The 27,597-nt window shown below is 38.5% G+C and overlaps 1 protein-coding gene across 1 annotated transcript in view; it reads left to right on the top strand.

Annotated features, from left to right (window-relative positions):
* Positions 1–27,022, top strand: part of tmeff1a (transmembrane protein with EGF-like and two follistatin-like domains 1a) — a 104,054-nt gene extending 77,032 nt beyond the window's left edge. Inside the window, exons 5-10 of the mRNA XM_041993709.1 lie at positions 7,289–7,385; positions 8,296–8,444; positions 18,367–18,426; positions 22,689–22,812; positions 23,281–23,442; positions 25,039–27,022. Of these exons, the coding sequence (XP_041849643.1) occupies positions 7,289–7,385; positions 8,296–8,444; positions 18,367–18,426; positions 22,689–22,812; positions 23,281–23,442; positions 25,039–25,123 (677 nt within the window). The 3' untranslated portion in view covers positions 25,124–27,022. The remainder of the gene's footprint in view (positions 1–7,288; positions 7,386–8,295; positions 8,445–18,366; positions 18,427–22,688; positions 22,813–23,280; positions 23,443–25,038) is intronic.
* The last annotated feature ends 575 nt before the right edge of the window (positions 27,023–27,597 follow it).

Raw genomic sequence — 27,597 nt, 5'->3', positions numbered from 1 at the left:
ATGGATTGAAGCTGTGGAGTGAAGCAATGGATTGAAGTGGTAGACCGAAGCTGTGGATTTAGGCGGTGGACAGAAGCTGTGAATCAAAGCTCTGGAGTGAAGTGGTGGACTGAAGTGGTGGACTGAAGCGGTGGATTGAAGCGGTGGACTAAAGCTGTGGACTGGAGCTGTGGAGTTAAGCTGTGGAGTGAGGTGGTGAACCGACTGTGTGAGGATCTAAAGCAATGTCCAAACATGATCACATTTTTAAAAAGAATGGTTAAAAAAGAGGTTAAACAAAATGGGTTTCGCAAGAGACGAGGAAGATGAGGAAGAAGATGCCATCACTAATTCATTACTTTTTATATATGTATATATGGATATGTATATATACAGTTTGTCCTAATTTATTTGTAATTATGTTTAGATTTTGAAAGTTTACTAGGTTCATATAAATAGAAATCTAAACAGGAAGAAATAGTGATGATTGTTTATTACTAGTGGAGAAGATAAGCTTGTGCCTCTTCCTTCTCCTTTTTGAGCGAGAATTGTTTATTTATATATTTATTTGTGTCTTAACATGTCAAAATAAAGCAATTATTTATTAATTCAAAGTTTCATTAAAAACAATACCTCCACCGTGAAGCTTAACTAATTTTAGTTCATATTTCTTCTACTTTTTGACAGTAAAATTATCATTTTCATACAATATTTACAAAAGTTTTAATTTAACAAAGAATCACTGAAGAGCAAACTGGTTCCCATTTCCATGTTTTCTGGACAAACAGAAAATGTAAATACAAGGCAGAGAATATGTCTGTTCATTCAAACATATGCATGAATGCATGCTTTTTATCCACAAGGACTTCCTGCAAACAACTAAAGGTGAAAAACGTGAAATTGTGTGCATGTCTAAAAACTGTTCAGATATTAATGATAACATGTTATTAGGTGTGTGGGTGTGTGGGTGTGTGTGTGTGTGTGGGTGTGGGTGTGTGTGTGTGGGGGTGGATGGAGCAGGAGCATCCTGCTGTCAGCAGAGTCTAGCAGAAACAAAGCCGCCTCTCTGCTGCAGATCCTCGTCAATCGATCAGCAGCTTCTGAGCCCCAACTGAGCCCTCTATGTTCAATACATCCACACACAGCAGGCCAATCTGTCAGGCAGCAGGCGCACAAACACACACACACACACACAAACACACCCACTCTAAACCAGTCCTCGCCACCCATTTTAATCACATTCCGCCTCTCAAGTCAGCTTTTTCGAGCAATGAATGCAAAATAACCAGAGTGAAACCTCTTAATTCCTCTCTATAAAGCAGCTATGTGTGAAAACACCTCCTCAGTTTTTCAGGGAGGTGTGAATTTGACTGTTTTTATTTCAGTGGTTTAGCTTTATTTTTCATGTTGTGATATTAGAAGAAAAGAAAATGTCAAATAAAAATGTCTCAGCTCACGAAAAATAAATATTTTAGATCTGCAGTGTCACTTGATGAAGGGTTTCTTCCTCTTCTTCATCTCCCAGGCTAATTTATCTCTTTCAAATGAACACTCAGCTGAGTTTCTGTGCATCATCCATCATGTCGATCTGTATGTTGTACTGGGTCACATATTACAGGAGGAACTTGGAGGATTTCTGCTGAGTTAATGGTTCCTTAATTAAATATTGGGCTTTTTGTTTTGATCCAGCCAGACGTTTGTTGGCGTTTAAAGCTCTAGATGCAGCATGGAAGATACACTATACATCTTCCTGCAACATCAACCTGCAGCTTCTTTGCTCATATTGTAAACAGCTGCACATTGAAATAAAAATGGATGTTAGTGCAGAAATCCCTAAAGCCTGGTACACTCATAAGGATTTTCTAAGTCTGAAGAGATTTTTTTTTATCTGTTCAAGACCCAACACATGAAGACAAAAAATCCGGCATTTAGCAGTTTTGATCGTACTGTGTGTGGTGTGGTCCAATAATCTCGGCACAGAACAACACACACATAGCGATGCTGTCCAGCAACCAATCTATAATCTTGTCCTCCAAGCCCGAAATCTGGCGTGGCAACAGTTTGAAAACACAACACCCAGCATGGAAGAGGATGTACAAGATGAGGGAATAATGGTGGTGTTGGGACTATTGTTAACAGAAAAATCCAGAATTGAAAACATAACTGAGTAGAGACAGCATGAACATGGACTTTATATCCTTCCATGCTCCCCAGTCAGCTCACTCTCTGATTGGCTATGTTCCATTTCACATCACATCCACAGAGTCACAACTCAGGATGGGATGGTGGTAGATTATGACCTAGTTCCCAGGGTGTGCGGCTGAAACACTGAGGTGGGTTCTGGCCCATGGTGGCTGTCTGGGGGGGCCTAGTCCTCCTGGACATGGTGCGGGACCTATGACTTGAGGGGAAGGCTGCCTCTGTGCTCTTGGGGCTCAGAGCCCTTTGCTCTGGTCGACCCCGGATGGCCGGTGCCTGGCAGGGTAGACGGCTGCCAAGCTTGGCCCGCCAGAACCAGTGCCCCATGACAGCGGGGGGCTCTGGCTGGGGCCTTTCTCTGCTGCCCTCGGGGTAGGTCCGGGGTTGTCTTCGTGGTGAGGTGGCTCGGGTTTGTGCTCTGGGATTGTGGCTGAGCACCCAGGTCTCTAGGCCACACCAGTCTGCCTCTAGCCTCCATAGAGGTGTGGTCACACTATCTCACTCATCTCTGATCTCTCCTCATTCCTCATACTCTGTATGCTGACACAGTCACTGAGCTGTCCAGTGGATTAATACACAAGCTATTTTTGTTTGCGTTTTTCTTTTTTCTTTTTTTTTTGTGGTTAGTTGTTTTTGTGATACATCTTGTTGCTGTTGTCTTGGTTAATTTTTTCAGGCTCCTAATGTTCCTGATGTTAATGTAATGACCAAATGATAATTTTATAGGAAAATCTTATAAGACTTAAGATAATCAGGCGTTTGCCGTCCTTGGTCAAGAAGGGGCAAAATCAGGACAACAGCCTGTTAATCTTTATGTGTACCAAGATTTAAAATGTTATACTACTGACAGCCACTAGATTACTGACTCCAACAGATCTTCAGGCACTCATAATCATTCAGCCAACACAGTGTCATTAGTTTGATTCGATGCTTTGTGCTTTTAAAAAACAATTACACACTGAATATAAAACTTTCAAAGTATAAAATACCCAAAAATATGTGTTTTGAGCAGTAAACAACACAGCACTGTGATTAAAACCACCTATACTGTTGATAAAATTTGTATTTTTTTAGTTTATTTTTAGGAAAAATACAAATTTAGCAAAAATGGCTCCCTACAGGGTAAAACCAGGCTCTGTTTTTCATGATGTAGAGTTTAAGGTACCTTTAAGTTTTATATTTCACAACCACTTGTGTTTTTTTAATCAAATGTTGGTGGTGCACAAAAAAAATTTGGTCCACGTGTACTTAATAGTTAATCAAGTTTACAGTAAGTGAAAACCATGTATGTGGTTGTAAAATATCGTATCATAACTGTACAACCCTAACCCTGTACCTTTACATTGAGAGGCTGTCAACCATGGCAACCCTGCCCAGTCTAAACTAATGACCAGCCTATCCAAACTTATAGCCAGCCAAGGTAGTGTCTAATCCAGTGGGTCACCAATTTAGGCATGCTAGTCCTTATTTTCTCCAATGCTAATGTCAGCATCTCCTTGTTGATGAACACCAGAAGAAGTATAATCCAGTAAATCACCATCCTAGAGAAGCCAGTTGTTAGCCTTTTTAATGCTAACACCAGCACTGCTTTGCTAGTAGATATTACAGGAAGTATCCAATCTACTGTATCATCATGCTAGAGGAGCTTGTCATAGTGACATTAGCTTCTTCAAAGCTAATGTCACTATTACTTTATAGACACTAAAAGAATCTAATCCCAAAGGTAACTAGCCTAGCAAAGTAAGTTTTTAGCCTCTCCAGTAGTAACACCAGCGTCCTCTTGCTAGTAGACAGAACAGGAAGTATCTAATCCAGTGGGTCACCACACTAGAGATGCTTTTCATTAGCCTGCTTGATGCTAATGTCAGAGTTATCTTGCTAATATATGTTAAAAGTAGAATCCAGTAGATCACTAGCCTATAGAAGCTAGTTGTTAGCCTCTTTAATGCCAACACCCGCATCTCCTTGCAAATAGACAGCAGAGGAAGTATTTAATCCAGCTGTTCACCAGCCTAAATAAGCTTGATGTTAGCCTCTCCAATGCTAACACCAGAGGAAGTCTCTAATCCAGTGTATCATCAGACTAGAGAAGCTAATTGTTAGCCTTTCCACACATCTGAGACAAGAGATGATCCTGTGAGTAACTGCATTCGATACAGGAATTACGGCCAAGGTAAAAGAAGTAGTGCCCTTCTTATTTCCCACTGCTGACCACTCAGTTATCAGTACAGGCTTATCATTGATCAGATCAGTCCCAGGCTTTGGGATGTAGCCTCTTACTACAAGAACGTAACCTCTCCCCGAGTGCTAAATATTTTTATTTTAGGCCTTTATCTGTGCCAAAATCCCTTTGACCAATATTTATGGTTATGTAATGAACATTGTTAATCGTTTCACAACAATCCCACTTTTGTTTAGTTTTTATGGGGTTAAATATTTAATGATTCAAATGATTTTAGAGAAGATAAAATGTCTAAGAGATTTTTGCTAGTATGAGCTGTTAGGTGAATTACAGGACTTCATACCTCCACCTCCACTTAACTTTGAACTTTCCATCAGATTTTACTTCAAGAAATTTCAAGAAAACAAACCTGGATTTTGAGGTTGATTTGAAGTTTTAATGGCTTCAGGCAACTTTCAGGTGGTCGTTGCATTTCATGTGGATTCATTTCCATTCCCCTGAGGGGATGAGCTTTTCCTCTATTTTACGACAAATTGCACTTGATGAATCATGAAAATGGCTCCTCTGATGAAAGGAAGCCTTGAATAATCCCTGCGGCTCTTTGATATTTGATGTTGTGGCTCTTAGCGGCTCATCTGCTCTGAACTCTGCTGGAGAATGGACGTCATCATGCGAGATGGTATTAAACGCATCCCCTGTAATGATAATAATAATATCATAAGATGATAATGTGTCGTCTCTGTTTCCATTTGGCCGATAAGCTTCAGGAGTCTCGTCACACACTCAGCTGTGTCTGATAGAAAAGTGCATGAGCCGTGTCGCATGTTGATGGTAGAAAGGCCACTGTTGATGTTAACGGCATAATGCTGCTCAGCAGAACAAAAATGGATGTGAGCTGGAGGTTGTTTTGGAAATGAAATCAAGTCGCTGTTCTGGAAACAGTAATGATAAAAGCTGATTATGTCGTTCAAGGATGAAGATCTGAAAATTAGTTTCCCAGCCTACAGAAACAAATGTGAAAGAGCTTTCTTCACATGTTTGACAGTATCACAGGTGAAGACTGCCACAGTTTTTAGTTTAAGCCCTCATCTTCATTCTGATATTATTAAGAAAGTTCAGAATGTTTGATGGTTTAAGTGCAGTTTCATTGTCAAAACACATCACACATCTAAAGCCTTCATATTTACTGCCTGTCTTTTTAAAACACTTTCATTACAGTTTATAGTCATATAAAAAAAGAACATATTTGGATTCTAATGTTTTAAATACCAGAACAAAATAAATAAATAAATAAATAAAGGTTTTATTTAAAATAAATTATTTATAACAATCAGATGAACTCTATCATATGACATGTCACAGCATCTCCTAACGTCCAAACTGTCCCTGAGTCATCTGGAGATGTTAGTTTGATTTTAGTTGAAAGACAAAAACTGGCTAGGCCAGATTAGAATATACAAGACTAGACTAGAACAGACCAGACCAGGCTAAAGCACACTACTCCACTACACAGGACTAGACTATTAAGGCCAGATTAGACTAGACCAGTTAGAGAGCCTAAATTGGTGTTAATGTCCAATCAGGCAGATCAACAAGTGAGCAGAAAGCTCTATGTGTGTCTGGAAAGAAGAAAAACTACGTCCCTCTATGGCTGGAATACAGCCAAGAAGACGTTTCTGATGCACGGTGGGGCCAAAAAGTAGCTGAGCTGGAGTTGGTTTAGTGAGATAAAGAGAAGCAGGAATAACAGGAAATGAGGAAAAGGTGTAAATATGTAAATAATTTCTGTTGTGTGTTTGTTTCAATGCCAATATTTTTGCTCCTGAAAGCCCAGAGAATGATGTGCAGATGAGAAAAGGCTTAGTCACTGTTGATCTGTGCGTTAAATTCTGTTATCTTCTTCTGTTTGGCCTTTATGCTGCTGTATCTATTCATTTTAAATCATTTTAGCCTCATAAAACTGAGGTTGTCCTGAAAACATTCTGTCTGCATGCTGACTGAGATCAAAAAGGTTGAGCGTCTATATCTATATATAATTAGGGATGTTTAGTTAGAGTAAGAATAGTCCAGATAGGAGCAGAGATGCACAGGGAATGGGGAATATCCTTTACCCTCAGCTGAGCGATGATCCAGGGAGAAGTGATGATGAGCGGCGAAGGACGAGTTTGCCGGTGGAAAGAGGCTTTATTACAACAAAACAGCATGCATATTTCAGGGTCGAAATTCATCATAAAAATAACATAAAGTTAATAATAAAGCCATGATTTTGTTCGCGTTTCTTTCAGGTTGTAGTCTGCAAAGTGTAACAGTTTCCATTGGAAGTCTCTTAACATATAAGGAAAATTAATTGGATTGAAACACAATTTGCTGCCGAGTGTAGCTGAAAAAATCACAAAATCAGCAGAAATTGTTTGAAGAATCATATCAATGTAAAGTTATCTATTGAACAATTAAAAGTTAAATATCAACATTATTTATCAAGTTGGGACATTTTATATGTTTAACTGCAGATGGACACTGATTGTTTTGTTCTACCTATGTGGTCAAACGGGGCGTTCTCACCAAACAAGCCATTGGATCTGAGTGGGTCATCCTGCTAATTCCTCGGCTGATCGCATGGTTTTAAATAGAGTGATAACTCTGCCCACACAGCTTGCCACCAGGTCACCCAGGCAGTAAATGGTGCTTACTCACTGCCTATTTAGCGGCGAATGTTTTGTTACAAGCTTTAGCAATAAACACCACACCGCTCTTCTAGTTCCAGCTGTGTCTGCTTCACCACTGCTGGGTAAAGTGAACGGAGCTAAGCCTGAAACTAGCTGCAGCTTCAGCCAGGAGTTATCAGTAACCACTTACTAATGAGCAGAGCTGTGAAGAAACCAATTGACACTAAAAGAGGCTTCTGTTTCCTTCTTGTTCATTTGACAGATGATGAAGGTTCAGGCTCTGAAGTCGGGAAGAAGTTCACCAAGTGCAGCACATGTAAATATGGAGCAGAGTGTGATGAAGACTCAGAGGATGTCTGGTGAGTGCTGGATTGGTTAAATCAATTTATTTAATTCAAATTCTAGTTGCATTAAAGCTGAGAGAAAAGGTCAGAGGGTTGAGTGTGCAGAAATTAGTAATTACAGACAGATAAAAAATAACAAATTTTCCTGCAAGAGTTTAATGTGAAGCAGGAATGAGCCCAAAACGAGTGTTCAGGGGCCATAGCTTCTGGTGAGGTGAGGTATCGAATTAGTTTCAAACACTGGTGTTACAGGGTGAAGTAAAAAGATTCTCTTCAGTATCAGCTTAGGATCCAATGTTCCTGCAAAATAGCTTCATTTTTATATTTAGTATTTTAACCACTGAGACTTCCTTCAGATATGTAAAAATAATTGTAAAGGCACAGTTGGTTGGTGATATATTAACTCATTAAAATTTGATAAAGAATCTGAGACAAGCGGTCCTGGACCTTCTCCACCCAGCAGGCGTATCAGTCCAAGAGTCTAATCTGTGAAAGCTGATTCATATTTAATGATGGTGATCATTTCAACATTCTGATCAAGGGTGTAATTAGCCAATGACACCATTAATACTTGTTGAAAAAAAGTTATTGACCTTGTGTTTCTTTATGTGTTTGACCGTTTTGGGGCAGCTGTTGATGTTGGGTTGTATGAATAAAACTCAGTTAAACGTAACGGAGTAAAATAAGTTGGAGAATAAATGTTAAAAATGAATCGTGTGCTGCAGGGTAGATTAAAATAAGCTTTTTCTATCCGCAAACACAGTCTGGGGAAGATTAATGAGCTGTAATTTCTCTAGATGTACTTTAGCTAATGATTTAGCTCTGATGGGCGCTGTGTGTCAGAAATGTGTTCAGGCTTCAGGCAGCAGACACAACATTTCATTTTCTGAGACAAACTGTCCTGACCTTTGAGTTTTCCCCTCAGGTGCATATGTAACATCGACTGCAGTGGTCACAATGAAAACCCGGTGTGCGGCACTGATGGAAACTCCTACAACAACCCCTGTCTGGTCCGAGAGGCATCGTGCATGAAGCAGGAGCAAATCGACGTCAAACACCTGGGCAGGTGCCTCGGTAAGCCCTAATCAAATGTTACACGGCTCAGACTGTTTTATTCATGTAGTCTTTATTTCCTACTGCTAGGCAGCTTAAACATATTAAATTGTTAATAATAACAGTTTAATATGTTTAAGATATGCTAAATATCAACTTGTAAATGGGGTTAAAGGAACAATTTATTAAAATCGACTAAATACGCTCACTGTTACCTAGCAGTAGAAAAACACAATTTCAGATATAGTTAAATTATTTTTACTTAGTTGACCCGAAAATGGATGGATGGATTAAGAAAGCAAATTAAGATTAATTTACTCAGTACCTTTGATGTCTGCTATCATTTAATTAAACTTTAATCAGTGCTTTCGTTAAGGAGAAAAATAACTTGTTAAGGTCTGCTCTAAGATTATTAGACCTGAGCTCTGGGAAAAGAGAGCAGTCCAGAAGGCTAGGGTCATTATTAGCTAACCTGACTTATACTGCAGAAGGATTTCTCCCTTATACCCCCTGGTCAATGTATATTATGCTCCCCTGGAAGAACAAGTAGATATCCACACTCCTTTATTCCTTCAGATTTATAATCATATCTTTTTAATTTTTATTTTCATTTTAAAGCACTACAGAACTTCAGCCCCCCATCGACGGCTTATTCAGCTTTCATCTTGCATCCTACCTGTACTGTGATCTCTCTCCAGCCAGTAAATGACGTTCATATCTTGACTCTTGTATTATCTCTTTCTCTATTTCTTTTCCTCTCTTCCTTCAGTAACGTCCTCTTGTGTTCTTTCGCTGAATCAGCCATGGTGCACGTTGTGTTTATATCCACGTGCTGTCTTGTGATGCAGTGCATAAAGTAAACCTCTGCTGCAACGTCACGTGGCGTCCCAGAAGAAAAAGTTGTATAGTGCGGTTTCTCAGCATCCCACTGCTCGGCAGCGTGGGAAAATGCACTTCTGATGCACTTCTGAGTGATCTGCTGTGGTACTTAAAAGCTGCCTATTAAGCCATGATTCATTAGCTCAGGTTTAAGTGATAAAAACTGTTGATTCTGACCCCCTGCAGAGAGTTTTCATGCCTCAGTAAGCAACCACAGAAAAGGGAGAAGTCTGTAGGTGTCAGTGTGTGCAGGTGCAGCAGTGAATCAGCAGGATCCTGATTCAGTGCTTGGTCACGTTTCCAGAGATTAGATATATTTTAATTTAAGCTTGGCATCAGGTGGAACTGGGAGTTTGCTCCAAGAATGTCAAATGAATGAAATGTGATATGGAGCTGGGTAAAAGTGAGGGTAGAAATGCAGGAAATACTAGATAAATATGCCAGGCACCAGAATGGAATTTGTATTCCTTTAATAATAAATATCAGACTACAGTTTGCTTGCAGACATTTAATGAAATATTGCACCTTCAAGTTAAAATAATCCAATTCTTGGACTTTTTCAACTATGTTTTTCAACCTTGTTAATGAACATAGGATACCAAAACATAACCAAAAAAAAACAAACAAACAAACAAACAAAACAGGTTGCAGGCGAAGGGGCCAAACAACCTCAAGATTGGCCAAGACAGGCCTGGTAAAAAAGCAAAAGCTAGGAACAGGTTACAAAAAGCAAGGACACAAATAATAAACAGCTGGAAAGCTAGACTGGAAGCAGTGCTGAGATGAGGGAAGAGCAATGAACTAATGAACACTGGTGTAGAGTAATCAGCCAAACTAGCAAGTTTACACGTTTATACAGCAAGTCTATGCTACAAGCTCTCATAGCACATGTTTAATTAGAATACCAGTTGCATCCTTTATGGTGATTTAGATATGTCTTATAAGGTATGTTCAAATGTTATTGGACCAAGTGGACCAGATTCTGACCAGATGAGTTATTAATAGTTTGACAGTTTTGGGGTTTTTTTGTATTTTTTTTTTTTTTTTTGTTGTTGTTGTTGTTGTTGTTGTTGTTGTTGTTGGTTTGTTTGTTTTTGTTTTTGTTTTTTTTACACTGTGAATGTGTATGGAAAAAAACTTGATCTCATATTTCAGTTTTCTGCTTTGTTTTGATTGTTACGACCCGACTCAGGTGTATGGAAGGGCGTAACAAAGAATACGGCGTGGACAGGTGGTAAATTAAAATGAAAGCACATTTATTTACAATTCAAGTGAAAAGTGATGGACAGCCTGTAAAACAAAATAAAGATGAGCTGGGGTTAGCGGACCTGCAGAAAGAAACAAACCAAAACCTATACCAAACACTCACCGAGTGCACACAAAGACACGACCGCAACTCGGTGAGGAAACTATAACCAAACAAAAGCAGCAGGCCCATAAACTAAAGTGACCGTCCTCACAACACAATAAAACACTAACCTAGCCCAGCACTAAAACAATCACCACAAAGTAAACTTAACACAACACTTAAAGCACCCATTGTGGTAAAGGAGGTGGTCGCGACACACACACACCCGGTGCACAACATGAGGGGGAGAGCGGCCGGAGCCATTCTGGCTTCTCCCCCTCCAGACCTGCCTCGGCTGCAGCCTTTTCAGATGGAGCTTCCCCGTAGGCTGCAGCCTGACTGGTCCAGAGGGGTGCCAGTCACACAGGGGTGGGGACAAAGGCGCTGGCCTTAGCCACTCCGGGCAGCGCTCTGCCGCCCCTAATCACACACAAACGGCCACAGCTGTCTATGACAAGCAGGGCCGTAACATTGATCAATAAAAACTGGAAGAAAAATGGTTGTTTTTTTCACTTATGGGGATTTTTTAAGTTGACCTGACATGATAAGCTAAATTTGGTCTTGTGATATCATTTTTTGGCAATATCACCACCTCGAAGATAACAGATAGTTTTTAGTATATAGTATGATGTTTACATCATTTAAACATCATACTAAATGAAGCTCAGTCCCTTAGACCTGATGTTCTCCTCACAACTACTCTTATATGTCTTTTTTAAAGTTTTATCAAGTATCGGTGATAAAAGTACTTTAGTGGTCCAGTTTTAGAAGGAAGTTTCCTAGATGTGGCATCACTGCAGCTGACTTCTTCCGCTTTAATCTTTTCTTATCTGGAGTTATTTTGCACATTATGTGCTAATTATACAATAATAAACATTACAGATGAAGCTGGGCAGCATCCATGAAGGAAACAAACTGGATAACCCTGCTGTAGCCTAGAGAGACTTTTATGGAACTGTTTGTTAAAAGTTTGATTTCTGCTTTAACCTCTGACCTTGCCTGAGAGCAGCTATCGGCCACAGTTTGTGCTCCAGCAATAAATCCGTCCACTCATCGCATTCAGTTGATCCCAAACTGGAAAATCCCATAACATGGCTCGATCTTCAACAGTAACCTGACCTGTAAATGGAAAAAAATCTGACTTTCTGGCTTTTTATCAGGAAATATTTGACTGTATTTTATATTCATTGGTTTAATTTTAGCCACCTTAATTCTTCTGTTTTTCTTTTCTTCTCTTCCAACTTTTTTCTGCTAAGCCTTTCTTACTCTTTCCACTTCATTTCCCTTCAGTCTATTTTCCTCTCTGAAGTTTAATTTGACTTTTAACCCTCTCCTTAAATCCTCTGTGCTGCTGTTTAAATCTTGTGTTGGTGTCGTCTCACCTCCTGGAGACACAGGTCATTATTTCACATTAACTTGCTGATGCAGCAAAACGTAGAACTGATTGTTTTGCTGCTGCTGAACGCTGCCGACTGCAACTCTGTGACCGATTAATAAATCAGCCATGTAACTGAAACCATGTCAGACAAATTAATGTCACTAATCACCAAAGTTTTCAATTACAAGGCAAACCAAGCATGCAGGGGAAGAAATGAATCCAAACCTTGTTAACGTCCTGGTACATGCATGGAGTGTTCTGTAAGGCTGAAGTCTGTTGGGTTTTATCTTGTTTGCTGTAACTTTGACGTAATGTTACCTCTAACAAAGATTTGCAACCTTTCCTTTAAACATGTAAACATTAAGCCACTTACAGCTGGAAGGAGTTGACGTTATTGAGATGTGATAGTTAACAAGCTTCAGTTTCCATATCTATTAGATTCAGAGCATCACAATCACTTATTTAGAGCTCTAAATCCTCCTAACAAATGTCCACGTTTGCTTCATTTTATTTCTTTATTTTTTTTTGTCTTTGTCTTTAATTGGTCTCTGCCATTTACTGAAGTAAATATCTGGAGCATCAGCAGCTAAATGTTAAACAGATTATTAGAAAAAGCTGCTTACAGCTCCAAACTGATACTGATGTCATGTTAACTGTTGGGAATTAACAACAAATCTGCCATAACAACTTCTTTTATATGAGACAACAAAAAATAAATATATAATATAAAAAGACATCAGCCATAATTTATGAGAAGGTACTTTAATGTAACATTATCATATGGATGCAATGTTAACCTTACAAGTACTCAGTCATGACAATAAGGAATTAAACTAATCATTATTGATTAAATAAAAACAAAGCCAAGCAGGTGGAGCAACTGCTGCTGTCCATCAATCTGGGAAGGGTTATATAAAAATAATAATAATAATAAACATTTTATTTATTTAGTGCTTTTCAGGACACTCAAAGACATTTTACAGCAGGAAAACCAGAATAAAAAATAATACATTAAAAAACAATTAACAAAATGAAAAATGTTCTAAGTTCATAGGGTACCTCCTCACAGAAAACCATCTTAGATCACTAAAATCATTAAAGACAGCTCTGAAAAGATATGTGTTGGTGAGTTTTTCTCTTTTTTAACACTATGAGGTCAGAGCAATCATGGATGTCTTTGGGAAGTGAGTTCCAGAGAGTAGGGACAGCAACTGAGAAAGCCCCCGGGTGGGTGGGTATACCTCTGAAACAGCACCACCCACATGTGGTGTCCCCAGACGTTCTGTGTTGCTTTTTCTAACTTCTGCTCCTCACAGGAGGAGGGCTGATGATCTGGGCTTGTTCTGCAGCTACAGGACCTGGACACCTTGCAGTCATTGAGTGGACCATGAATTCCTCTAGATACCAAAGTATTCTAGAGTCAGATGTGCGTCCATCTGTCTGACAGTTAAAGCTTGGCTGAAAATGTCACAGTCCAGACTCAATCTGGTTCAGATGCTGCGGTTGGACCTTCAGAGAGCTGCAGAAACCAATGCTGCAAACCTCAATGAGCTGAAGCTTCGATGAAGAGTGGAATAAGATTCCTCCACAACGAAGAGAGAAACTGATAACATCATCCAGAGAACCGCTACATCAGTTACATCATGCGGTGTTGTTCAGCTGACATTGTATTTACCTCATCTTAAGACCTAAACTTTTATGTCCTGACTTTAAAACCTTAGAATAAAGGATGATGTATTTTCTCTTAGACATCACTGTATGTGTCCTGTGTCTGATAGAAAGGTTAGATTCAGGATTAATGATGACGACTCATCAAAGTATTCCTACAGAACTATCACTGCATTCATATTCTCTCTGTGAACCCTGACAGGACAAACGGATTAGATCCTTCAGAATGTCACATTTTCAGTTTGGAAAACTGTGAACTTAACAGAAGGAAGTATGGTCTGTTGAATCAGAGCAAAAACAGACTCTAGGCATTTTTTTCCATTAACCTCACCATAAACAAGAATAACCTCTCTATCAGGCTTTTGGCGCTCCTACTTCTATATTTGATGCTTTTTCAGTCTTAAACATTTTTTTTCATGCTGCAGATATGCAGAGCAAATTTTACTAAGGATGAATCACAGCTCTTTTGATCCATCACTGAATGATTTCTCCTCTCTGAGCAGGCAAGAGGTGGATTGTAAACCTGATTTGCAGTCACAGTATGTTGTCTGATGTTGTTCAAAGTCTGAGCCAACACCCAGAGCTCCTCCAGCCTCCATAAAGCTCAGAGTCTCTCCACAGATCTGATATATGGTGATAGACTCACCTTGAATCACAATGTGTCGTCTTGCTGGAGACATACTCTCTGTGGGGGCTGGCAGGACATCGTAACCCACCAGGGTTTATGGATTTCTTGTCAGTGGTTATGACTTGAAGGTGGCCCGTGACCAAGCTTCTGATTGGCTCAGGGAGGTGGCAGTTGATGGCGGGAGGGGGGAGTATGTGGGTGCCTCGCGCCCTGAGGTGAAGAGCACCTGCCCCCTCTCCTGATCTGCTGTCATTTCAGGGCATAGGTCCAACGCTGTGGCTCACAAAACTCAAGATGCCAAATTCAAAGGATTTGAACTGAGATTAGAGTAAATACATACAGTCATTGTTTTGCTGTGGTATCCAGACTAAATCTGGGGTAAAACTTTTATCCTCCAATTAGACATAAGTTGAAATGTCTGCTTTGTCTCCAGACTAAGAGGTCTATGCTGAAAACTCCTCCATGCATAAGCATTAATTCATCAGAAAATGTAACTCAGTATTAGGACAGCTCACTATAGAAAGGACTTAGGGATGGGAAATGATTTTCACATTTTTTAATGGTCATTTAACCTCTTCATGAGACCTAGTTTTTCTGATTCCTGATACCCAAAATAAATCACGTGTAACTTGACAACTCCATGGGCTGTTTTAGGGCTGGGCGATATGGCCTAAAAGTAAAATTTTAGATTTTTCCAAAGTTAAATTATTTCTTAATAAAAATAAAATCAAATATTTATGACATAAAATTTACCAACTATAAAGGAAAATCTCAGCAGGATGAATTTAAAGCTGTGAAGCTGCTTCCTTCTAAACACAGAAGGAACAATATGTGATGAATATCAGCATCAGGTGAACAGACAGAAAATAGGATTAAAATCTCACAGCTTCTAGATGGTGAGGAGAGAGAAATATTCACAATATGCACAATAACTTCCATCCATGCACCTTCACTGCTTCATTATCCAGATTTCCTGCCTATAAATTCTTAACTTTGCATTCTTAAGGCAGATTTATGCTCCTGCAGTGTCTGCGTGTGGTTGATTGCGGCGTAGCTGACGCTGGTGAGTTTGCTCTCGCACTCAAGCGTAGGGGGTTTGCGTTGTTTTGGTGTTGTGTTGCCGTTTCTTCTCCTAACCTGAAGGTGGCAGCAAGGGTGGTATCGGCTGGTAAACTCACCAGGTCAGAGTTCTTTTGATGGTTCATTTCAGTTCAATAGGTATTTTCTGTTTTAAAACAACAATGGCGTCCAGTATGGTTCAGTGTCTATTAGCTTGTGGAAGAAAACGAAGAAATAATTCGATCAGCGTCTCATCAACTTGATCCATTGGTTATTGTTTTTAAAAACGGTGTTTACCACACAAATTCAATGAGAAGATCCAGATATCTGACAACACGTGATCCCAAACTGACCAATCACAAGGGGGTACCTCTTCGTAACCGTCTGCGTAGCAGGGGTGCAAGTCAGGTCTGGAAGAGGTGCGCGGCGAGCCTCTGCGGACCTACGGAGCACCTACGGCGGTTACGCAGACACCGCGCGACCATAAATCCGCCTTTAGCTTGACTGTTTAGCTTAACCTCTTGCGCCCGCTCCCTCCTCTACCGGGAGTGAAGGGGTTAACATTCTGTTTTACTAGCGTAACGTCAGGTCTGTAAACGTAACCATAAATGTGTGGTATCTACAGAAAGTCCAGAATCTCAGCTAACAGCTCAGTAAAACCATTTCTATGACCACCAAAAACAGTTAAGATAACAAACTTTTTAAAAACCAGATACACATAGTCCAAAAACATATGTAAACACAAATTATGGCTCCCCGTGTCCACCTAACAGCATGAACACAAACAAACAACTCCTCTACCGAAAGCTCACATTCATTTGTTCATCTCAGCTTTTCTTCTGGCCCACAGACACATAACTAACGTCTAGGCTGTTAACTTACATCTGTCCCACACTACACTTTTCCATGTCGTAACTAAGCCATAAGAGTTAAAAGTAGCCTGGATTAGGCCCAGATAAATGTCTGCTATCTGGGTTGAAACCCCCAACAGAACCAAGTCCCCAATCATACCGAGTCTAACAAACTACATGTGAATGCACCTTTAACATACTTTGTCCAGTTGTCCCTGTAGGTTTTATATTTACAAATATAATTCAAAATGTTTAGACATTTTCTAACATTAGCCTAATTCCACTGCAGAGATTCTTTTATTTACCCAGGATAAAAAAAAAAACTTTTTACTGTCATTTCCTGCATAGAAAAAATTCTCCTAACCTCCAAACTTTCCGTGACAAAAGCACATAGTAGAGAGGAGGAATTTTCAGTTTCCCTGGAATTCTTCAGAGGTGGGGCTGTCCTGAAGGATTCTGATAGGTGGAACATGCATAAGTCTACAATTCTTTTCAGTGTATGTTTAAGCCAGTGTGCGGCTTCATACATGTTTATTTTACTTTTACAAACTTAACTCTGTGTTTTGAGTCAAATATGGCGCTATGAGAAGGTGATGAATAACGAGGTTAGGCTTTTCTGAGCGTATACATACCAAAGACAGCAAAAAAAAAAAAAGTAAACGAAACTGACACAAAAAACCAAAGGACCACAACAACTGAAGGGGGTCTGACCGCTGAACCAACAGTTTGATCAGCCATAGACTAAATTTCCCGGAACGTTGTGGTGCGGGGAAAACACAAACCTAGTTAAACATGATAAATAAATTCCAGATACTAAAGATTCCTGAAATGGTTGGTGGAAAACCACCTAATAGGAACACGTGTAATTTGTTAGCTTTTTAAGTTGATGCACTTCGCAATCATGCAAGCTGTAGCAATATAAGCACCTCTCATGGAAAGAATTACGGACCTTACATAGCTTTTTATGTATGTATGCACTCAAGAACTGATAAGAAGAATTAAAAACAGGCCAAAAATCCTCCGACACATCTATTTATTCGCTCCAAACCAAGTAATAAAAACGAGCTTGATGCATATTTTTGTGACAAAAGCACAGCCAAACAGGTCTATTTCAGAATGAGTGTAAACCAAAACATGGTCATGTCATCTCTGCATTCTTGGGTTACAAAGACAGAAAGAAGAAATGAGAGAAAATGGAAAGCAGGCAGAGGGAGGTGAGGATGGAGGAGTGAAGGTGGAGGGCAAAAGGAGGCAGAGAATGAGAGCGAGAGCTCTGTCAATATTTCTTCGGGAATGATGGAGCATTAAAAATGGATGAGTGTGTTTGTTTTTTGTGTATTTTACTGTGAGGCTGTCTGTGTGTGTGGATATTCTTGTTTATCTACCTGTGTGAGGACCAAGTGAATCTTTCTAGACTGTTTGTGCAAAGTCAGGACACTGATGGCTGATTGAGGGGTGAATGAGCTTTAGGACTGATTTTGGGTTATTTTTGTTTCAGAACGGATAAAATCCACTCAAAGATAGACCCACCTGAGCCAGACTCTGGATTATTTAGATATACTCTCAAAAACAGTGTTTCAAATATGTGTGTGTGCTATTTACCATTTCTAGCACCTCCTCCTGCAGACACCATGAAAACATGATGCCTGTCAACAGAAAAATAACCCAAACAGAACACACCAAACAGAAGCCTGGTCCTTCTTTGTTTGTCTTTTGTCGGCAACCATCACTGCTTGACATGCACACACACTCACACTCACACACACACATACACAAAGAGGCTCAGATTGACCCTTCGCCGCTTTTACTCTGATGAGCAGAGTCAGACTCAGACTGCTGGTAAACATACCCCAACATCCTCTCTTCTTTTAGTCTGTCCTAAAGGATAAAAAATAAAAAAAGCACACACTCAAAGTCACACACTTTGAGTCAAAATGGAGTTAAAAACAAACACAATATAAAACAGCAGACATGAAGTCGAGCGGTCAGATGACAGCAGCATCTAATAGAATTCATCTCACACCTGAATGTTAAAGCTAAAATCTGTTAAGTATTTTTTGCCAGGTTGGAAAAAAAACAAAAGATATTAATATTTATTAAAAACTGACTCCATCCCTGTTTTTCCTTCACAGCTGATAAAGAACGGGTGGGCAAGAAAGACGACAGCAGCCCTTTTAAAGTCAACATTTTAGGTAAGATTATCTCAATGTTTCTGTTTCTTTTACCAACACACTTCTGCTTATTGTTGCAAAAACACAGATAGACATAAATTGTGATAAACTGGCTGCAATTACTACTACTACTTTACTACATCCATCTGGACACACACTGAACATTTGGCTTTGAGGGCTACCAGTGACACATTATTGGAAAATACAGGTGAATGAATCAGAATTAGCCTTTAATACCCAAAGGACCATTTCAGCTGCAGTCACTGATTTAAGTCGTATCAAGACACAATTACAGATGACAAGCCAGGACTAAAACAAAAAAAACACAAAAACACAAAGATCAAATTTTGCATACACAGAAGTTGTTGCTTTAATTTTCTTTAGCTTTCTTGTGCAGAGCAGCAGATCAGCTGAATACTAACACAGGAGAACCTCACAAGTTAAACCTTAAAATCTGGCAGTAAGATGTGTGTGATAATGGAGATTCTCCCACTTTTTCCAGTTCTTGGGATGGTATATGCATTTGTGCATGTACCATTTTCAGTAACTGACACCTTTGATCCTGTTTAAGGGGTAAAAAAGAAAAAAAGTTGACCTCAGAATGGCAGAATTAAAATTTTGACATAATAAAATTAGTTGCACAAAACATCTTTAATTCTCCTGAAGATTTCCTTAAAATTAAATAATAAAGATTTTCCATTTTCCTTAGTCTGATTCTTACATAGCTGATCATCCACATGTTAATAGCTTCTGGGATTACGTGTTTATTCTTGATGAGATAAAATGTAAATCCACTTCTATGCCTTCAGTACAGCTGATGGTAAAACTTTCCCTGTCCTTTCAGCAGACTGTTAAACTGAGTCTTAATCTGCCGAGGAGCCATAAATCTAGAATAAAACTTAATAAAATACCTCTTTAATACACATCAATGTCCTCGCAGGGGGCAGTAAATTGTCAAAGTTAACTCCCCCCCCTTTACACACACACACACACACACACACACACACACACACACACACACACACACACACACACACACACACACACACACACACACATACAAACCAGTAAATCTCTGCTGATACTAAAATAAAGTGAGAAGACAGTTTTAAAGCCTGATCACAGTGTGATTTTGTCATTTCTTCTAAGTAAACACAGATTAGTGGAGCAGAGTGGGGCATTTTGCAGAGTTATCCGTCCTGCTGCATGATGTAAATGTCGAGTTTGGAGATCAGAGAGGAGATGAAACAGAATCCAGAGGGGTTATTATCTGCAGCACTCTGTAAATTGATATCATGACTAAAACATCTCTGGGGAAGAAATTCATCTGCAGCTCAGACAGTTCTTTTACTTTGAGCTTAGAAATGCTGGCCCACACCAGCATTGTGATTCTCTCTGGTTCATTCAGGTGACAATAGTGGCATTCATCAATAAGTAGGGATAAACAGGTACCTGTGTCAACCATTTGCTATGAACAAAACTATTTCCAAAGCTTGCTTTTTGCTGTAATTCACCTGGAGAAGTTTACTTTTGATCGGTCAAGTTTAGAAATGGTACAGGCATAAATTTCAGTGCACTCTTCAGATATTCCCGTGTTTTTGCATGAAAAAGTGTGACCTCAGCTAACAACGAGAACAATAATAATATAATGCATTACTTGCAGGAGTCTTTTAAAATAGTCAAGGACACTTTACAATAAAACAAACAATTCATTGAAAAAAAAAAAGCAACATAATATATGAATTTGATCTATAGCTCTCAAGCTGTGGTAAATATATGACCACTGGTGTTATTCAGGCTTCCTCTAACTGTACACTGACTAAATTTCAGATATCAACAAATTTACTAATGCTGCTTTATTCTCCTGTTTATGGTGACATATCTCAGTGCGAAAGACTAATCTTCTCTTGCTATCACAAAAATGAAACAGAGGGATGAATGCCGTGTCAAATCTGAGACTAAAGCTAATGTCTATTAATCCACATATCACAGGACTGTTCACAGAAGCAACGCTTGGTACTTGGAGAGCCCACTTTTTTCTGAGGTGGTACATGACAGAAAAAGTTTGAGATCCCCTGGATTAGATAAAAGAAACCATGAATTTATGTGGCACTGGCCAATCTAAAGAGGTTTAAAAGACTCAAAGGTATGTCTGGATAGTGGAAGAGAGCTTTTAACCCCATTGTGGAAATATTAGATGGAGTGGAGAGCTCTAAAGAAGAAGAGAATGTGAGAGTTCAGGATGGAAAAGTTAAGAAACATATGGTAGAGCAAGACTGTGGAGAGCTTTGAAAGTAAGAAGAAGAATTTTGAGATCAATTCAATATTGATCAGGAAGCCACTTGAGTTGTTTGAGGATAGGGGTGATGTGTTCAGTAGCTGAATGTCTAATAATGATTCAGGCAGCAAGTCAACCCATCAACTAATGGGAGTTTATGCATTGACTTGTGAGGTAAACCAAATGGGAGGCAGTTACAATGATTAAAGCATGACATGACAAGAGCATAAATGAGGATGACCGTACTGCTGGGTTAGGAAATGGGCACAAACAATAGTACATAAATCAGAAATACGCCAACCAATTAAGATCATAATTGCGGGTTTTATTGAAAGGTAGAACCTAATATCACCTGCATGGCAATGAAAGTAAATACTGTATTTCCTAAAAATAGAGCAAAGGAGAAGTAGAGGAGTTGTAAAGAGTCGGGGCCCCAAGACTGAGCCCTGGGGAACACCACTCATGACTGCAGGGAATTATGACTGAACATTTTGAGTTCCCAGAGTGGTACTGTGTATTATGGATGGCCATATCGATACTCCGGAGTAGGGATGTAACGATATGGAAAATTTGATATCTCGATTATAGTGACCAAATTATCTCGGTTAACAATATTATCTTGATATTTTGTAAGTGTTGTAAAACATATATATATAAAAAAACTAAATCTTGTAACATCCTTATACTAAAATGTTAACAGACAAAAAAGGAGGCGTGTGATGAATAAATAAGAGTCAGTTGCCGCCCACAGATCACTGATGACTTATATGCTGTTTCAGTTCAGCTATGAAGAGGGCAACATCCCAACTACAACCGTTAATGCAGGTTTCTGTTAGTAAGTTGATTATAAATGTATGCAACAAGTTCATTTCAAGTCGTTTGAAAATAAATGTAGCTGTGGCTTACAGGGGCAGAATATTAATTAAATACAATCTGAGGAACTTAAAAAGCAATTACAACAAATTTGAAATCATCCCACAAACTAGCAGTAAGTATCACCATGCTATAATTGAGTTTTTTCCCCACAGGCATGTTAAGACTCAGAGAAAATCCTCCCATTTTAAACCACGAGCTAGTTGAGTCATGAAATCTTTTATATGGCAAAAACAAGACTGAACAAGCTTGATGAGGAAATTTAATGAAAATCATCCCACGGAAAAGTTGAGGACTTTTGGTTATAAAGTTTTGCTCAGATTTAAATTTTAAACAGGTTAGAAAATCTCTGAACTGAAAATACCCTGAAGTAAACCGAGAGTTTGAGCTCTTCAGTTCTTTGTAATAATTGACATGTTTAAGAGGTTGATTGAACAGGACTCAGTACAGATTTTTAAGCTTGAAAATCCTTTAAATTTATATGCAAAAGAGCAGCATTTTGAACCTTTGTGCAAGGGGCTTATTAAGAACCTTTTTACCTTTGTTCATGTGGATTTAGTACATATCAGTCAGTTTAATGAGCAGTACATTTTACTTTGTAGGCTCTTACTTTAATGTTTTGGTGAATTGAAGAGGGAAAAGTAAGAGCTCTGTCAGCCTAAAGAATAATTTTTATTTTCCCACTCATATAGTTCTGCAACTCAATAAGGATGATGGCATTTCGCTTTTATTTTTTCTCCTCTGAACAATAATTGTAATACAACAAATCTTGTTATTGGTTTATAAGATCCAGTTGTCCACATTTCAGATTCCTATGTGTATGTAGTTAAGAGAATTGAGCATTGAGGATTTTACCTTCCATACATTCACTAACATTATGATTATTATTTGTAAAAAGCAGCATACAACCAGAGTATAAAAGATAAAGATTAAAATGGAGATTAAATAAATGAGTCAGTGCAGTAGAAGATAAACACGGTCTTAGATTTATGAATCACATGTACAGTATCTGAGTATTTCAGGTGCTTTTTCCAAAACCAAAAACATTTAACTATTTATTTCTATTTATCTCTGTGGCGGTGATGATCATCCTCATGTCTTATTTACTGATTCTGTCCATGAACCCTTTCAGAAACCAAAGGTCTGGATCATGGAGATGGATTCTACGCTGGGATGCCGATCCCCTGTGCCGACAGCTACGCCGGCTTCTGTGTGCATGGAAAGTGTGAGATCAAATACAACATGGCCACCTGCAGGTTTGTGACCACCTGAACTACTGTTTTTAATGTTTTTACTAATTTTTCGTACATTTTAGACTGATTTAAAAATAAATAAATAAATAACTAGAGCTCCATTTTTGTTGGAAAATTACTTTTATATTTTATTTCACAGCAGTAGCATCATGTCATGGCATTGAAAGAGTTAATATAATTCAAATAATTACATATTTGGACTAAAGTTGTTTAAAATATTTGAGGAACAATACGAGGAAATATTATTATTCTTTAATGTTTTTATAGTTGTATTTGGAGGAGGACGTTTTTGGTCTTTAATGACCTGAAAGGGTGATAATTAATAGCATCCCACAAAGGTGGGATCCAGCCCTTTACATCCAGCCTCCTCTCAAGGTTACCAAGTTCTGCTTTGAACAAATATGGCATCCTTGGAGTTAGGGTTTGGTACCTGTGTGGACTTTGTGTTGACATAAGATGTATGTCAACCAGGTGCGACGCAGGCTACAAAGGTCCTCAGTGTGATGAGCCTCAGGACTTCAACATCCTCTACGTGGTTCCCAGTGGACAGAAGCTGCACTACGTCCTCATCGCCGCCATCATTGGTGCCGTCCAGATTGCCATCATTGTTGCCGTGGTGATGTGCATCACAAGGTGGGCAATGTTTGTTAAAAAAAGGTCACATTTTAACTTTTAAACCCTTTACGAATAAGCAAAGACAATTTGACAGTTGTGGTCAGTAGTTGGTTTTAAACAGAACACAAATGTCGAAAAAGACAGGCAAGAGAAGAAAAAAAAATTTGTTTATTTAACTAAAATTAAACTAAAAGAAAGAAAGAATGGAGTAAAACAATGAATAAATAAAGCAACTACTGACTGAAATTACACAAGAAGCAAAACTACCATAAAGACAGAAAAACCAAGAAAAAGTTGTTAAAAACCTTAATGAAGCAAAACCAAAAGTCCACAATCAAAACAGCTAAATATTTAAAGTCATAAAATATTCCTCTTAATTTACAAAAAAAAAGACAAATTCCTTTTCAGTTATAAAAATGTTTTCAGATTTTTGTGTTGACTTTCATGACAAGAACATATTTGATTACTAATTTATTATTTACACTGAAATATAATTAGTTCCAACTATTCACTTAAAGGTGCAGCTTGTATTTAAATCAAAGGCAATCACAAGAAAATTTTAATAGGTTAAAAACTGTGTTTCTATTAGTATCTAATGACTTTACTAATAGTTCTAATGGGTTTATTCTCTTAGAAGGAAACATTTAAGTCCACATACATGCCATCTTTGTCACTATTTCTACAACAACGTCTCTAAATGGTCAAACAACTGTGTGTGACGCTTTAAGGCTGCAGCACCGGCTTTGTTTGATAGGTGCTAGAGCACCGTTTGGGATAAATAGTACCTTTAAAGCAGTGTTTCTCAATCCTGGTCCTGAGGGACCACTGTCCTGCATGTTTTAGTTCTTTCCAACTCCAGTACAACTTATTCAGATTAATTGAACTGCTTGTTAAGGTCTTTGCAAGCCTGCTAACTAGCCATTCATTTGAGTCAGGTGTGTTAAAGATGGACACCTCTAAAATATGTAAGGCAGTGGTCCCCGAGGACCAGGATTGAGAAACACTGCTTTAAAGCACCATAGAAGATAAGGGTACATGTGTACACCATGTTGAAGTAGTTGTAGAACAGTCATTTTCGCACCTAAGGCCACTGGATCCACTCACAGATGAAAACATCTTTATGTCTGGGACAATCTGCTGTACCCATCTTTACCACTAGATGTCAGTAATTCTTACAAACTGGACCTTTAAGGGATTTTTCTATTTCAGATTCAGATTTTTTCCAGTGTGGCCCGAAAAGAATGGAGTGGTTTCATTCGAAGAAACATGATTCATTGTATAATTTATGAGTTACAGTATTACAGATATCTGGCTGATAATTACATATTATTTGAATTAATCTGTTAGCTTTTTTGTTTTGAGACATGTCAAACGTACTTTATTAAAATATTCAGATTTCTAATTTTTTTTCTCAATTAAACATTTGTATTAAATAAATTGTATTATTTATTGATTCCTTTAAAAATAGCTAAATCCATTAAATAATTATGTTCTCTAATATTTATTTTTAAATACATTTAAAATGTAAAAAAAAAAAAAAAAACATCAAATTGACCTTTTTATTTTCAGTCTTGTTTCCTTTCATTTTAATATAACTTTTTCTATTTTCTTCAGGAAATGTCCAAAAAACAACAGAGGTCGTCGACAAAAACAAAACCTGGGACACTTTTCCTCGGACACTAATTCCAGGATGGTATAGCCTGTTTCTTGCTGGTTGTTTTTGATAAGTTTTTTCTTACAGCGTGGGAATAACGATTTTTAACAGTAGGTGTAGTATTTTTTTTTTTTTTTTTTTTCTCTCTCTCTCTCTCCTGGGAAACCACTAAAAGAGGAATTAGAAAATATTTATTTAAGGGGCCTTATTTCCCTCCTTTTGGTTCTGGATGGAACATTTTTAGCAATTGTGATTTTTTGTTTTTTTTTAATGCAAATCGGGAACAAGGAGCTGAATGAACGCGACTCAACGTGATGTCTGCCTGCTTTATTAAAGCTTTTGTTGAATGCTTTACAGTCTTTTCTGTAAACTTGCTAACAGAGTAATGTCTGCCCCTCTGGAATGTTATTTATTGGATTTTTTTTCCTTCTTTTGTCCCTCTCTGCTTTGCTCTTTTACTAATAATGTGCAGCTGATCACCAAATGCAGTTTGTTTTTAATGTTTTTGTCTTTTTCTGTAGGAGGTGAGAGGGAACCAGCCAGTGTGATAGTTTACATTAATTCTTTGGTATAAAGCTCCATGTCAAGGTTTCACTGTGTTAAAACATGCTAATAATTTATTGTTATGATACTGAACATTCTTTTTTTGAAAGTAGTTTTTACATAATATTTTTACGTTAACTTTTATCCCAAATTCTAGTTCCTGTATATTAGCATGACTTGTGAAAACTGTGTACTGTGGTGTAGTTTAAACTTTTTAAAAGGAAACGCTGTTGGCCTCGACACGTCCTCCATCCTCATTTTGTAGCGGTGGGAAAATAAAACGTTGGACAAATTTCAGACTAAATTCGGATGCCTATCAACCGCTCGAGGAACCACAAAAAAACATTTGTACATGTTGTTAACGGCTTAGAGGCTGGAATGTTTTTGCATCTCCGTTGGTAAATCTGAAGATTGTAGAGGAAGGACTTTAGTCCAACTGCAAATGGACGTCAATTCTTCTTAATTTCATGAGAAAACTGGAAGTTGTTTGGAAGTCTGCGTTGCTGAGATGGCTGTAGTTGAAGCTTTTCTTTGAATGTGAGAAAAAACATTTAGTCTTTTTCTGATTTTACTTTCAGGGTTTCTCCTCTCCGGCACATTCCAAGCACATGGGATCCCTCGAACTACACATTCGTAATCCTGTGAACAACACGTAAAACACACTTAACCGTACAGAGAGACTCCATGTCCCTCTGGTATGAACATGTGATTTGATACATGTCTTAAAGTTAGAAGTAGCGTGCAGCTGATTCACTGTCATTAAAGTCTTATAGCGTATTAATGTGTTGAAGTCTGTCCATGAAGAGGCTTTCACATGAGGTGAGGCATGCTGGACTGAGTGGATGTGAGTGTGTGTTAGAAAGAGGAACACAGTCATTTCCTTTCTTTAGTAAATGACCCTCCATGATAAAAACTTCAGGTCTAACTGAAGCAACACATACAGCGAGCTCTTCCAGATCTCCTGCAGGTTGAGTAGGGATTCATCCTGATGGAGAGAGTCTCATGCAGCCATCACGCTGTACAATGTCTGCTAGTTTCTGCCTAAGTTTGAAGTATTTTAACTTCAGTGCAGATTTATTCTCAAGTTAAGCAGCACATAAACATAAAAGGGCTCTGGAAGCCGAGCGTCCTATGTGAAAGCCCCTTTCAGCATCTGTGTGGGTCCACATGACGTAAATGTTGTCATCTAGCCAAACGTGGCCCTGCCGAAGATCACGTGGACTGTGCGCACAGCCAGCGAGGGGTCTGTGCATGTGCCAGGAGAGCAAGCTGGATGCTCGTTTCGTGCTCCGTCTGTATTTCATGTTTGTACTGTGTTCAGAATTACGGTCCTGTTGTTGATAAGCTGTTTCACTCACTGTTTTCTTTTCCATGTTGTTCAGACAATAAACAAAGCTCAACAAAGTCAGGAGGTCCTCGTCATTTCTTCGGGACTCACATGGGGGGTCGTGAGATAGTTTAATAAAACCACAAACTGACTTTTAATAATTTGTCTTGTTGCTGTTGAGATTATATGCTCATTAAATCATTTACAGTAAATTAAATGTCCAACAAATTACATTACAAATTATATGATGTCCCATCATGTGGATGTCCATACAAACAGCCGTTTAGCCGTGATGGAGACGCTGAAGTTTAAAGCTTGTTGTCAGGATATCATTTTACTGATGTTACTAAAATATGAGCTAAATTTGTTCCCAAGAGAAGAAGCAGTAACTCTGTTACAAGGATTTCATGAATCATAAATGGTCACTTTTGTTATTTTGTACAACCTACATCAAAATCCATTGTGGGCCGTGAGTTTCTCAGCAGTGTGGATGTTTGCATTAATATTTATATACAGCTTTGTACACAAGTTTTGAGACAGAGGAATGTGTTTTAGTCTTTTTTTCAGCCACTTATCTCTGACCGATGAATCATTTAAACATAAAAATGGCTCCTATATCCTATCACCTCTACAAGAAAACAAAGCTGAC

Source organism: Melanotaenia boesemani, chromosome 8 (assembly GCF_017639745.1).
Source record: "Melanotaenia boesemani isolate fMelBoe1 chromosome 8, fMelBoe1.pri, whole genome shotgun sequence".
Lineage (NCBI taxonomy): Eukaryota > Metazoa > Chordata > Actinopteri > Atheriniformes > Melanotaeniidae > Melanotaenia > Melanotaenia boesemani.
This window is presented reverse-complemented; position numbering and strand designations above follow the sequence as displayed.